The following is a 15,035-nucleotide window of genomic DNA, read 5'->3' on the forward strand; positions in this document are numbered from 1 at the left end:
CTGCTACGAATAGTTGTTACTCTATTATCTAATGCGTCGTTAAAAGAGAGAAGAACGTTACACCACTCACCCTTCACACGTGATGATGCCGTAATGCAAACCAGTAGCTTTGTCCTCGCAAATCATACATATCATAGGTGTTTCGTCTTCCTCGTGTTCTTGAGGTGGCATCGGTGGTGCAGGTGGAGCGACTGATATCGACTGCGATGCCGTCTCGGACTTGACGACTCCTCCGTTTCTCTCCCACGTTTGACCAGACCCGGAAGCCGTCAAGTTGAGCGCTTGCATCTGTTGCGCGGCCGGTAATTGCGTCATATCGCCAGCCCATAACCTCTCCATATTGAGTGGTGGACCGGAAGAATAGGAAACGGAGGATGGTTTGCCCCTGGACTCCTGTCCGAGATTTAAAAGTAGCTGGGCAGCCGACTCTTCCGAGGAGGAACAGGATGCCGCCGCGGCCGTTGCCGTCCACGAAGCCGCTGGCGGTGGTACGGGGTCCAATGGTGGCGCGGACCATATCATCGTCCGAACGCCACCGATTTCACCCATGATTACGGTGGGAGGTGGTCTTGGGGGCGCTGGCGTGGGCCTTTGTGTCGGTGGTTTCATCGTTTCGCCTGAAATAAAATATGTCGTATTTCGATTAAAATCTTATTCTAAATTTCTATTCCATCAACTGAGCAAGATTGAATGAGGCGCCACGTTAACACAACGTGATTAATGTATTAGACTCAGATTAAATGTCAAGTAAGAATATCTATCGTTATGACTGACTTCTGACTTACACGAGGAAGCTGTACTAGTTGCCCCCGTACTCGTGGAAGTTGCCCCATTCCCGCTGCTCCCTGTACTGCTGCTCAAACTTGTACTGCTACTAGTGGATGCAACTGCAGCGTTCTGTCCATAGTTAACAGCGCTACTGATGACCCCGTTCAATAGCCTTTGCGTAGCGAACCCCTGTATACCGTTGTTTTGTGACCAAAATTGATGGTGAGCTAGAAGGTGAGGTGGCACCGAGGGCACTCGGGGTCTCAGCGGTGTTGGCTGTGTTTGCGGTTGCTGTTGTTGAGTAGTGTGTGTCGCACTCGCGCTAGGACTCATACTCTGGCTAGGGCTATATTGAGAAGACGGGCTGCTTCGGTGACTAGGTTGACTGGAAGTCTCCGAACGACCACCACCGCCGCTACCACCACCACCTCCTCCGTCAAAAACCGAGTTATCGGACTCCTCCTTCGTCTGCGCCGACGATAAGTCACCCTTGTCGGGGCTGTCGCTTCTTGAAGTCGCTTCTTGAGGCATGGGAGTCGTGGAGACCGCTTGCATCGGCGAATAAGGCGACAACCTGGTTGGTACGGGTGTACCGGAACGTTGTTGTTGATGCTGTTGCTGTTGCTGCTGCTGCTGTTGTTGTTGTTGTTGCTGCTGTTGCTGGTGATAGTGCTGCTGCTGCTGTTGCTGCTGTTCCTCGACGACTCTGTAGCCCACCATCGAAGTGGCATCAGGGAAGACTGAATCGGGTGACGCACGGTCCGAACAGGTTGTATCACGAGTTTCCAAGCCAGTTGCTGCCCCGCTTCCACGAAGAGGATCTCGCGGTGTCCCCGGACTCGGGATGCCTAGCAGATACTCGCTTTTGACTTTGACCACGGGGCAGCCCGGCGAGCTCGGCATGTTAGCCTCCGGCGACAGGGTCGAGGTGTCTGCCATGCTCTCCCCTGGAGCAGGAAAGTTTATGGGTGAAGGAGCGTCCGCCGGCTGGATCCCGAGCGGCGAGCCTGCTGATCCAAGGGATACCGGGGAGTCTGAGAAATAAGGCGTTGGTCTCACGTTTATACTCGATGGAACATTTGGCACACGTTTACCTTGGGAAGGCCGCGATTACGGACGTGGATGAAGCGTGATTAGTCTTGACGCGTGTACACATGATTATGGGCTGCCATTTCGGTCGTGATGATCATGGCGATGATGGCGATGAAGAACGATTTTCTGACCGAAATTTCATTAACGAACGAATTTTACGATCTTTGAAGGAATTAACTGGAAACGCATCAATGACGGCGATGCAATTTAAGAAAATCGAAATTGATCATTGAGATTCTTGGATGGAGTTATATTAACGGTAATCGTGCGAAACATTTTGCGATAATATGGAAAGAAATATTTTCCTGGTAACAGGATGAAAATTGACGATGCTTGGCTATGCAAAATTAATTTGCAAATGTTCTAGCGCAAATCGTTGAACGAGAGATTCAGCTCTATCGCTGCAAGTAATCTCTATATCGATCTGATGTTGGCCTAATAGAGATGAACACGTTGCTGCATTCTGTTTTGACACTTCGTAACGTAACGCGTAACGTATTGATCATTACTATTCTTGCATGGTTAAGCAACCGCGTTTCACCGAGCATTAATAACAATTATTGCAGTTAGACGATTCCATCGCTTTCACGCGCGATTCGCACGAGATTATAAAAGTTATGTGAGATGCGGTTCTTCTTTGTTCGCTGGTTAAACTATGTGGTTCAACGATCGCGTAACCGTCTCGAACTCCGATGTTTCGCGTTAATAGGTTTGGTTTTGGTGTTCTAGGAGATATGAAAATGTTATTAATCATCGCGAATAAGCATGCCTGGTGGTCTATTACGAAGATTAATAGCACTTATCACGGTGGACTGCCAATCCAAGGTTTTATAACGTTGACAGACGAGTTTCAAAAGAACCATGTCATAGTTTGTTGCTCGTACCCATCTGTTTAAAAATCAAATCGAATACCTTCAATGGATATATTTCGACTTTTATCGTATTGTTCTTTCCGATGTCGACGTTTGAGATATTAACTGACCGGATTACGGTGTATTATACTGGCAGAAAAGGAATACTATGCTTTACAATGGAACAAATATTTGTATTTTACTATTGTAGCGGCACATGAGCGTAGAAAAAGTCAAGTTGAAATGGAGAATTCAAATTTTACGGAGACTCATATTATTGTACCTTTGAACACTAACGTTGTTTTGGTTTACAAGGTCTAGAGGCAAATGAACTCTGAACAAATTGTTATCGCCGTTTCTTGTAATTTTCAGCCAGAGTTACATAAGAAGGTTAACTTTTTATGGTATCGTATCCGGTATGGTATCCGTTGATATAAATGTATAAACGTGCTCCCTAAGACAGAGTATTATTATCCTTTCTTCGATCGGCATAGATTACAACCGGCATACACTATCTCTGTATTTATACGTATAATTATTTTAATACATCTGAATCTATTACGAATTCATCCACTCGTTACTTTATTAAACACGTCTACACGTTATAACCACCTCACTATTATATTATGCATACTTGTTCTTTTACTTCCCATGACAACATTGCATTTATTAAAAAAAATATATATGTATATATAATAAAAACTTTTACTTTCATTCTAATTATATTTGTATTAAAATAGGAAAAGGTGGCTATTTTAAAATCAACTTGGATATTCATAAACGGAACGATCAAAATATTCCCGTCGTTTTAATTCTATGAGAAATTTAGCGAGAGCAGTAACATTGTGGCATGTAGTACTAGTTTGAGATTGTTCAGTCGTGGAATGGTTTTCCCTTTATATCGTGCCCTAGGGTGCGGGAAGTGTTCGAGATTGCACGTGCAGCTGCAAGGATATTTTGCAGCGAGAGCAATTTACGCGACCAACACGAAAGTGTAATACCCGTTCGGAGTGCTTAGATCGTGAAAAGGATGTGGGGACTACGGCTGTTCGTGTAGGTCAAGGAAGGAATGCAGTTGACAAGGTCGGGTTGTGATTGTAGGTACCTAGGTACTAGTTCTCACAGCTATTAATAGACCGATCAGCGTGAAAATCGGTTCCCGTGGATTATTCATTTACCGCCTTTCATTGTCTTCCTCTCGTTTAGATATCCCCCCTCCCCCTTAGGAACGGTTGGAATCGATTCCTTCCGCCGGTTATTCAATCCCGCTTTCAAGCCTTTCGATTCTGATCACGTGTCGCGTAACTGTAGGAGACGACGAGAACTTCATTCATCATCAGCGAATGAGTCGATGATCAACACGACAATCACAGTGAACAATTAATAATGTCGATGTTACGAAGATGATCTCGTATGTCTGTCCTTGCATGATTAATACTTAAAGCTCAGAGTACCGACGTGCTATGGTTTGGCGCTATTGTGGGGGCCCGTAATGGATCAGTATAAACTCACATTTGCGTCTTTTATTCTTTTTTGTCATTTAAAAATGTGCTGGTTTACTTATAGGAACTGATATAATTGTAAATATAATTCCGGCTGTAAAAATTGAATTGTCGAAAAATATAAATAAACAACAAAATATTTAGCTAAAATAGTTTGCAGAACTAGTTTTCCATTGCTGTTTAAACAGCGTAAAATAAAAATCATATGAATAAAAAAAGAAAATAGAAACTGAAGTTTGTTTTAGGTATATGTAATAAAATAGAAATTAAGTCTAAATTTGCAATATGAGCGAGAGTATGCTTTTTCCTCGAGGTACAGAATTGAAAACTGACAAAAGAATTTACATAAACTGAACGGTCTGACAAAGTTCTTAAGAACGTGGGTTTAAACTGTTCCAGGCACGAATCTCGGAAACTTAAAATCGTCTGTTTACCGAATATCGATGAACAACGGTTAGTTGAACCGTAGCAGCAGTACCGATGATCTAGCATCGCATACGGGGCCATTATCAGGTGAGATCTGAAGTAATGACGAAAGTCGAAATAATTTTGATAGGGTGACATTGAGAAAGCGTTGTACGGATGATACAAATAGGAATACGATGGAAAATTATTCAACGGTGTTCTTAGCGCTTGAAGTGTTCTTAGATTTATGTTCAATGAGTTCCAATTCTCCATACGGTGAAGATGAGACGTGAAAAACAAACTATTTTTCAATGTAAAGTCCATTGTTTCGTCATCGTAGATATTCAACTTCTCCATTACGTTTTCCATGTATGTATCGTCGATATTGAACGATTGCTCAAGCTTCGTAGAAGGTACATATGTAAGTACTTGTTGCGTAGAGTATCACGGTTCTTTGTTAAACTCAATTCTCTTCATCGATTGTCTTCGGTAACTTCGATATCCTTGCACCTCTTCAAAATGATCATGTTTGATTGGTATATGGCCCGTACGTTATTACAGGCTTATTATTTTTAATATTCTTGTTAAAAAATATCCTTCCATGTTGGCACGTATTATGGATAAATTTATTGGAATAATATTATAGATTTAATTTTAATGCAAAACTTTTGTGTACTTCGGTTGGTACAAAAGCGTGCTATTAATCTCACTTATTTGCTTGTCACGAATAAAAACCTTGTATCAAATTAAATATGTAAATATTTAATATATATTAAATAGTATATAGATATATTATTTTGATAACAACGATCACGTACTTTTTGAAAGTTTATAAAAAATTATATTTATGTAAGGTTTACGCAAGAAGCAGCTTTCAGTAGAATAGCATATCATGGGTCAGACGCACCGAAAAGCATCGATCCCCTCCTTCATGCGGTACCAGTCGACTAATATCATCGGCACTAAACTAGAGTTTCAACAACCATCTAGTAATTGATGTCGCCGTTTGTTTTCTATTCTCTTTACCATACATTTTCCATTTTCAATCATAATGCAAAGCAAAGTATAAAATAATAAATTTAATAAAAAATAGAATCAATACAGAATGAAACAAAACGAAAAGGAATAGGTGTCATGTCGTGTTAACATTATTTAACCATCGTGATCGTAACAAGTTAGCCGCAACACATTCACAAACATGATGAGAAACTAATCAACTATCGTATCCTATTGTGACGTTAAACACGATCCGATCGATCTTTTATTTCCAGAATACGAAGAAAATATCACTTTCCTCGGTTACAATGTTGAGATATCAAGAGCGATTGGTACTCGTCCAAGTATTTTTCCGTATTGTTACATTCATAAAACACTATGCCGTTCTGGCTGGCACACGTCACCGTGTAATTGCGTCGCACGTTCCTCCGCATATGACGTTGCTCGCGCGTGGCCCCGGAGCGAAAGATCAATGATTCTCCAAGATGTGGCTCGCTTGGAATAATCGTCCCTCGGAAAACTGGCTCATTCATGTGCCATCTCGCGAACGAACCGTCCGTCTTCGGTAAGGGGAGAAGAAGAACCGTCAACTTTATCGTATGAAACTCGATCCCGCATACGCCCTTCCAAATCGACGTTATTTCTGGCATAACAACAATCCAGGTTCACCGTCGTTACCATCGATTCGGCTTCCGGCCAACGACAGTCTCTGACCTCTAATCGCCGGTAGATCGAGGGTCATTGGTATCGGTTACATTTGCGAATGATGTTCGAGGAATCAATGCAGCTTAATTAACGCACAGCTGGTCATAGATTTCTTTCACCACAGATAATTAGCTCCTCTGTTTTGTCCGTCCAGTGGTTAACTATATTCGTTAGATTTTCGATAGCTTGTGCGTGGAGGGCACAATGGAAGGTGGTTTATCGCGTGCTGGCGCGAGTTCAGACGAAGCCGAACTAGCACCGGTGCACGTCCGGGAAACCGCGTGGGTTGATATTCAACCCTGCACCACCGCTAGCAACCAGCACCCCCTCTCTTTCTGAACTTACTACCTTCCCTCTTTGCGCTACTCACTACACAGAAGCGATCGAGATGCTTCAACTAGCCCCACGGCAACCAGTCCATCATAACCGACCACTCGAAATCGTGTTTAGGAGACACAATAATAAAAGCGTCTATGGCGTTTCTCTGAAGTCGCCGATGACTGAATCTGGCCGAGCATAAGGATTTTCAAGAGAGGGAACTGCGTAAAACGTACAATTTCAGAGTGACGGACGTTATAGGTGTTAAAGATTGAGAGTGTCAATGATTGGAGGGGGATAAGAAGTTGACACTCTTGGCACGATATTAGAGCAGCTTATTATCTCACGTCTGTCTATCATTTTGTTAAGTTATTAATTTTTCGTCGTTGCTTACTTTAGATGATAGATATTCAGTAGACCCATGACGGATTTCTCATTGCATTGTCACATTTGTCTCTCTTTGCAAATAGTAACGTTTTATTGTCTTTTTGTCCAATTTATTATTTCGAGTAGCCTCGCGGATTTTACGATTCCCCGATTTGAAATTATTTTATTAAATTAGTTATTTTAGTGAATTCAATTCTATTTGGAAACGAATATGCGCATATTTCTTCAACGTCCTTCAAATAAAAGATGCATGGTAAAATTATGTAGCTCGACCGATGCATGATGACAATGCGACTACACGCGTAACTAAAATGCGAGTCAACTTTGTTGACACCATTACTTGAATAACTCGAGTTTATATTGTTGCAAAACCACTAGGCAGCATTGGAGGTGATCCAGAAACTTTATTTCGATAAATGTCCGCTGAGTGGAAAGATATAATAAATTTGTATCGCAGACCACCGGTCTAGGTTCTAGAAGTTTGTGCTCTTGTATGTAATGTAATGTAATGATACAGTTACTCGTTTATGGTTTTCAAAGCGGAACAGATGAAGCATGATTGATGTTTTATACGACATATGTAGTGTAATGTACGCATGTTATGAAAATCGGAGCAATAAGGGTATCAAATATGGCATTATGGGCGACAACTAATCATTACAGTTGCGCTGATCACTCTCATGGCTCGTTCTAGGTATTCTCAACAAGAAAAGATTGCTCGCTCGCTAAGCTTTGGTCAGACAATGATATACGATTCCTCTCAAAGACACGATTACGACAGCTGTTGAAATCTCGATACGATATTGTTTTGCTCGTTTTACAATTAACGATTACTGCTCAATAATTAGAGATTTACGAGTCGTTCCAACTTCTCTAGTTCTGACAACGTCATTCAGCTTGGTAATCACACGTTTTACCATTGTTGAACGCAGAGTTGCATTATACCTTGTCATCCATGTAATTCCCTTCACAAGCAAAGATACCTAGTGCAACGCGCGATAATGCGCCGATAACAATTCAGGAAAACTTTTGAACTCTCATGATAACGATTTACTGACAAGGATGAATGATCGCTGAGCGAGATGTGAATGTTCTATTCTATCGTTCGTCGTGTGACTTATCGACGAAACTGTTTGATGCTATATATAATTAAAATGGAACTAAACCGAAGTTTTCGTATATTAATCGTTGAAAAATGAAAGGGGAATGTTACTAAGATTAAGTCGATAAAATATAAGGAAACGTTTTGTGATCCGTCGATGAGGGATAACATTTTTTACGCACGATGTATGTTCGAAATAGACGTCATTAAACGAAAAGGAAAGAGAAAATGATTTCTTACCGTCGCTACTACATCGGGAGTCGACCTTCCTCCTTTTCAACTTGAGGTCTTGAAACAAGCTCATGTTGTCTAGCTCACACGGGCTGCTCGTAAGGGTCATAATTCCTGCAAATAAAACGATAGGAAAAGGATTAGGTTTATCGGTTGATCGTTGGTACACGAGTTTGACACGTATTATCTTGTTATAATAAATATATAAATGTAATATATGAAGGTAGGTTCAAAGGATCGTACAAATTAAAGTCGCGATAGATGCCTCGGCAGCGTCTGTCACGAAAAACATCTTCATTAATCATGAACCGTCTAGTCACGTTCCTCTTTCATTATACAGCAGTGATATATAAATGAATGGCACGGTGAAGCTTTCGCGTGGATCAAGTTTCAGCACAGAATTCATGAATAAAGAGCAATTCACACGGCAGTGATTGCTCGGACATTCTACGTATTGTTACGTAAATCATTACATTGTTAAAATATAAAGCACATTTAGTACATCTTTTACAAACTCTGTTGAAAAGGAGAATGTTGTTTTTGTTATTTTTATGTTAAAAATAATACTGGCTAACAAAAGTTGCATATTTTAAAAGCTATCTAAAGCTTGAATTTCCAAGCTGTGGTTCGCGATATCTAAGAGGTTCGTAAAGTGTTTTTCGGAGGATCACGACCAGAATTTATTCTGAAATTAATAGCTGTTAAAACTAGCTTCGTTTGACTACTAAAAATTTCTTTTTATGGATCTATACTGGGGATAGACTCGCTAGTTATTTGACTACTATGAAAAAAGGTTATGAGTCCGAAACTTTTGGGAGGGTTGTTTTAAATAAACTTGCATCTGCTTCTGTAAACTTCTATTGATAAAGATACCAAAAACGACGATAAAGGTTATGTCACGCGTGACTCATTACTAAAGAGCAACTTTCTCACAAGTCGTTTCACGCTTCTCAATACGAGATTACGGCTTTCCCTTCCCGTGGTTCGTTCGAGAACGCAGGCTGGTGGGTCCACAACATAAGACGCTTCTTGACTATTAGTGATGGAAACCATCTCGCTTGGCCGAGGATATCGGCTATCGCAAAGAGAACGGATTGAATGTGAAAGTAGATACGTGTGTCGGACGCACGCGTTTGCGATTACGGCGAACACATAGCGTTCACCATTAACCTCTCTTTAACCAATAGCATACAATTGGATCGTTGGATGAGAGTATCTTTGAGCGGCACTACACACAACGATATGATTTGATGCCGATCCATCGTAGAATCGACAAATGAATCATAGAATCGCGATAAGCCTATAAAAATTTCACGAAATCGTATAACTTCAACCAATAATGAACAATAAATGTTGTAGAGTTTTAATGATAAACGATGTAGGTAAGTATCAGGAAATTAAGGAATTGCTCTTTTGGCGGGAAAGGATATAAATTTCATACTGTAAAATTTGGAATAATTTACTTTTGTTTCTCGGCCTATTTAATTAACAATAGTCGACAATCTAAAAAAGAAAAAAAAAAATCGAATTTTACCTAGTTTGTTCTTGAATAAACTCGAGTAATAAGTATTTGAAGTCGATATTCAAAGTACATATACATATGTATATTTCAGCGTCATCGCTCAGATATCATAGATGAACGAATAAGTTGATGAATAAGTGTCGATTTGTGCACCAGGTCAGTTTAACAATGCTCGTTCACTCATACAAAGTGTTCTGATAATGATGAATCGCGTCTTATCGTTGTTTGCCGGCTGTTTGTAATTAATGGTCGACAGAGACGAGAGGCAGTTTTACGGTTGTACGCGAGAGAAATGGTCTATGACACACCATGGGTCGTTTTAATAAACGCGATGTTGCGGATAATACGGGCCAATCGTATGCGAACGCTCGATTCATGCAACCGCGTTTGCGTGTAGTGCGTTTGGTGTGGTTCTGGCGGCCGTTTCGAACCACCTATCGTATAGAACGATACTGGATAATTGATGTTGGCCGATATTAACGTTGGCAGGTGATTTTTCTTGGGAAGGGAGAAGGAAAGCATTAATTCATAAAAAAATGTTTAATCTCATTGATGTAGGTACTCGTATTTAGAGCTGCAATCCATTTTTACGAACATCTCTGACATTTGGAATAGGAGATCTGCCAGATAGGAATTAGAAATTAGTGTAAATACGTATACCAACTGAAAATTGCACAACAGTCTTGTTAAAAATTTTTATTATGTTGCTCTAATGACGTCCACTTGACGCAAGTATATCATTTAAGAAATACATTTATCCTGCATATGTCTTGTCTGTGGAGTCTTGAATTTCCATTTATCCTTAACAGTGTTTATTTCATCTTCAACTATGTGGAAGTTTAAATTTACAAACATTTGATAACGATCATTCACGCCCCCTGGCTTGCAACCAAGTCAAGTTTTCTACGCTCAGGCTTAAGCAAATAATCGTGTATCGTAAAATCACGGAACAACTTTCTCTCTCATGTCAAGTACTCTTACAGATCGAACAATTTCTCTTACATACGACTGCTCCGTGTTAAGCAACAGTCTTTTTCTGTACGATCACAATTTTCTGTACAATCTTGTCGGAAGTTTTATAGAGGGTAGCGTACGCAATTCAAACAAACTATGTTTTTAAAATAGTTAGAGATACATAAAATGGCATAAAATTAATTCCATACTAAATATAATTCTACAACATTTCATTTTGCCTTATGTTACTCTTTTCCATGTCTAACTACATCTTCCATTTTTAGTTGTACGAGGTTGCCTGTATTTAAAAATATTTCCTTTCCCCGTTCTGTCTCGTATGTCTACGCGTTTCGCTGCCTATCCACAATGATCGACGGAATGCCTATCCACAATGTATTCGAATTTATTGGAAGAAAACGAAAAGAACGAAATAATTCTATTATAAGCAAACATGCGAAGGCGTGCAAATGCATCTAATTGCGTTTCGCGCGGATAGAGCGGCCCATGTTCAAGAGCACGGCAATTTAACCTAAACTATCGATTCCCCCATACATTCTATCTTATATTTATCTCTGAAACACCGCTTTCCGTTTTGCAGTATCCAACTCGATTACAAGTAATACACCAAGTATTTCCGATAAACACGACGCCACTCGAATGCGTAGCCGTTGGAGCGTCACGTACTGTGGTTGTGCGCGAGCAAAGGCGAACAGCTCTAGCAGGAAGCTGAGAGAACGAGCCCCTTGGCCGCAATCGAAAATACCAGTAGCATCGGAAAACCAATGGATTCGTCGCGAAACGCTGCAATGTACCAATACCCGGTCAAGTGCAGCGTAAGTGTAGCGAAGTTACAGAAACGAGCTAAGTGCCACAGATGTTGTAAACGTAGCTTAAGCTATCTTCACAGCCACGTGGGCGGGTATATGCGTAGTAGGTTTGTGCGGCACCAGATGGCGTTTACGTGTACCATTACATGGACGAAGCGCATCCACGATCCACGGCCACAGCAACGCTGGTGCGCCTGCGCGCTCACATACTCGCGGCAAGCGGCACTAAACGGGTGTGCGTGGTGGTGCAGCGGGGTCCTTGCTCCCTGGCGTATGTGGGTCAGCAGTCTCACACACGCTGCTATTCTTGCGTAACCAATGCATGCATACGACCGACAGCTGCCGCCACTGCGGCGTGCACATGTACACACCGAGACGGAAAGTGCAGCCAATGCACTAACCTACGGTCTCTTCTTGCGAGGCCGCTGGCGCGGCGCAGCGATCTTGTTGTGTATACGCGAGTGTGTGCATGTGCCCGCGCCTCTGTGTCGGGCTCAAAGCCACGCAAGCTCTCGCTATCTCGGCCAAGCTTTTTCGAGGTTCGCGCTTTACCCCGATACTCGTGGTATTTGCTTCATTAAACGTGGCGCTGTCGCAAAGAAGGAGGGAGACCGCTAGGGCTTTTCAGATATATCGTGCTCTTTCTCTTCTTTTTATCTCGGTGCTCTTCGTCCACCGCTTCTACGAGGCTTTTAATTGAACATCGGAAGTCGCCCGATAATTGGAAAGTTGTGTAACACGTTATTATCACAAGTTAGGCGTATTCCCCTGTTGAATGGGATTTTCGCGAGACTTAGAATCGATTGCTTAACTTTGTACGCTTATTCCTGTAACTACATACATTGGACTTAAAGTCGAGCGTGTTATATTTCCTTTATCAAAATATTTAAAAAATGTATTCTATTCGGTAATAGTTCTTGACAAAATTGTTTACTTTATATCTTATAAATTTATATTTTACTTAAATATCGCATCTTTTTCAAAAATTTACCTAAGTTGTCAGACATCTTCCTTCTTGTGTTCTTTTTGTTCAGAGTTTATCTTGTCTAAAATGTTTCTTTTTCGATTAGAATATAAAGGACCGTATACAACAATATTTATGCTTGCAACGTTTAGTATACCCATGGTTTAGCAACGCTTATGTAATCGAATGAAAGGTTAGAGATTTTGTTTTACATAACAGGAAAGTTAAAATTTTTTTTTATCGATCGCGACTTCGAGGTAATCGCATGTTACATTTTCCATCGTGTCGATATTTTCTCCTGTGTCGTATAAACCGGTATAATTATTTTCGTAAATCTATTTCCTGGCGATCGTAATAGGAACGTAACTGTAACAGGAAGTAGCTAAGCTGCATAATCCATCGCGTGATGATTGAATGAAAAGCATTAATATTAAAGAGTAGATTTAAACATTCAAAATCATTCTATCTACATAAATGTTTCACTGTAAAAGATTCTTTTTCGCACCTATAGCCTCTATTATTTTATTTCTGTTTTTTAATTAACTGTTACTTCGAAACTGATCGTAACAACGGTTTCACCATAAAGATAGAAATGTCGACAAACTGTTTTCTATATACAAGTAAAATATCTTAGAATTCTTCTATGCCATATTTCTATCCAGTTAACATCATCACGAATCTAGTGAAACAGTGCCGCGTAATTTTATGTACCACAGGTAGATTTTAACGCTATAGGGGCCACTGATGGTGAAAGTGACTCTCCCACGCCATGACATCCTAGATCTACAACTCCCCACTCGAATCTGTCCGACTCTAGGCTCTCTGTTTCTCGTGTTTGGAGGCTCTGCTACTCTTTTTTTTTTCCCGGCTAACTCCCGTTCAAGTATCCTGGCCACGCGATTGGCTCTCGCGTCATGCTACAAGCAAACGAATTCCTGACAATGGTAATGGGTCGTGGATAAAATAATGCCGCTTTGAACGGTCAGGACATCTCTTGGGGCGTGATTTAGGACGTATCGTGGAATTGATTAATTCGTGTAGAAAACACTGCTTTTCCAGAATCAAAATTCTAAAGCTTGTAGGAAGTTCAATGAACAAGATCAACCCATCGCGACGAATCTTTATTATTATTCGAAGTAATCTGCTCAGAATAAAAATAGAATCTCTTTTCTAAAAATCACAGTATTTTCGATGCATCAAGGTGCAGAAATATTTATAGAATCGCTTAAGGCCTATACACGTATAATGTAGTCGGTGATCGACTACAAGAGAAATCGAACGTGTGAAAAGTCGAATGCCGAGCTTTGCGCGTACTTTATCGCCATGTGTAGTACTGTTATTTGAAAAAGCGAGTTATCGCTTATCAGGCCAGGTCCTCACGGATGTGAAACCTCGTTTTCAACCGTGTCCACCTTCCAACCGACTTATCGGAGGAAGGAAAACGACGCTGTTAACGTAACGATACACCCTGCGGGAATACCAATTTAACCTTTAAATCAGTTAGAAAAAAGCGCTATAGTTTTTACACCGATGAAATTTTCATTCTGGAAACGTATCTCCGTAGAATGTCAAAAAAATGAATCCCGGTATCGCTTCGAAGCAGTTGGATCGAGTCTGCGTTCCTTCCTAGAGGCGCAAAAAGAGGATTCTCGATTGAACTACGTTCACCGAACTTTCTTTTTCGCATGGAGAGACGAAGGAAGACAGGAAGGAGAACAAATAGGAACACACGAGGAACTCTGCTTCCTCGAGTGTATTTCGTGTTATCTCAGACAGGTTGGATCGCTCGCGGGACTAAGGAAACGGCATTGTCGTGTAAGAAAGTTCTTCATACACGTATCACCGACAATAGGTCTGCAATAATGTCCGCCACTAACGTTCTTCCAAAGCATTGTTTCAAAGATTTGTCGTTTATTCATACACTGAGATCCATCGGGGAATGTCGTGCGGCGCTCGTACGACATTGGAGCAACGTTATAAATATTCCGTTTTAATTTTTCTTACGAGGGAGAAGAAGGAAAAGGAAAAGGAAGCGTTGAGGCAGGAGGCACAGGAGTCGTGTCTCTCGGATACTCGTGAATCGGGCAACCAGTGAGAACGGCCAGTGAGAGTCAGAGCCCCGTTCGTTGAACCTCCGCAGTGAAAGTTTCTATTATACCACTGGCCTTACCTTACTTTTCCTACGGCAAGTTTTGCCGTGTTGTGTCATAAGGCGACGAGCGGCGTGGAAACGTCGAAATTCGTTCCATCGCCTCCGTCGTATTCCGTTACTTTCAGACCGAGCCAGAATTTTGACACGTAAGCTAGACTACTAATGATACGGTTCCTCGGAACGTTGTCGAATCGTCGGAAGCAATCCTCGTGATTTAACAATTTTGTTGTTCCGCAGAGAAAACGAGAAGTCTGGTTTC

General features: G+C 41.2%; 1 protein-coding gene across 3 annotated transcripts in view; it reads right to left on the minus strand.

Annotated features, from left to right (window-relative positions):
* LOC122577914 (hormone receptor 4-like) overlaps positions 1–15,035 on the minus strand; it is a 155,745-nt gene that overhangs the window by 16,636 nt on the left and 124,074 nt on the right. For 2 of the 3 annotated variants that reach the window (XM_043749616.1, XM_043749618.1), the window contains exons 1-3: positions 4,648–5,181; positions 786–1,802; positions 71–617 (exon numbers count right to left, since the gene is read on the minus strand). In XM_043749616.1, the coding sequence (XP_043605551.1) occupies positions 71–617; positions 786–1,802; positions 4,648–4,987 (1,904 nt within the window). In that variant the 5' untranslated portion in view covers positions 4,988–5,181. Of the gene's footprint in view, positions 1–70; positions 618–785; positions 1,803–4,647; positions 5,182–8,366; positions 8,472–15,035 lie in introns of those variants that run through there. The other variant, XM_043749617.1, reaches the window with a different exon arrangement.

This window comes from Bombus pyrosoma, linkage group LG3 (assembly GCF_014825855.1).
Source record: "Bombus pyrosoma isolate SC7728 linkage group LG3, ASM1482585v1, whole genome shotgun sequence".
In the NCBI taxonomy this organism is placed as follows: domain Eukaryota; kingdom Metazoa; phylum Arthropoda; class Insecta; order Hymenoptera; family Apidae; genus Bombus; species Bombus pyrosoma.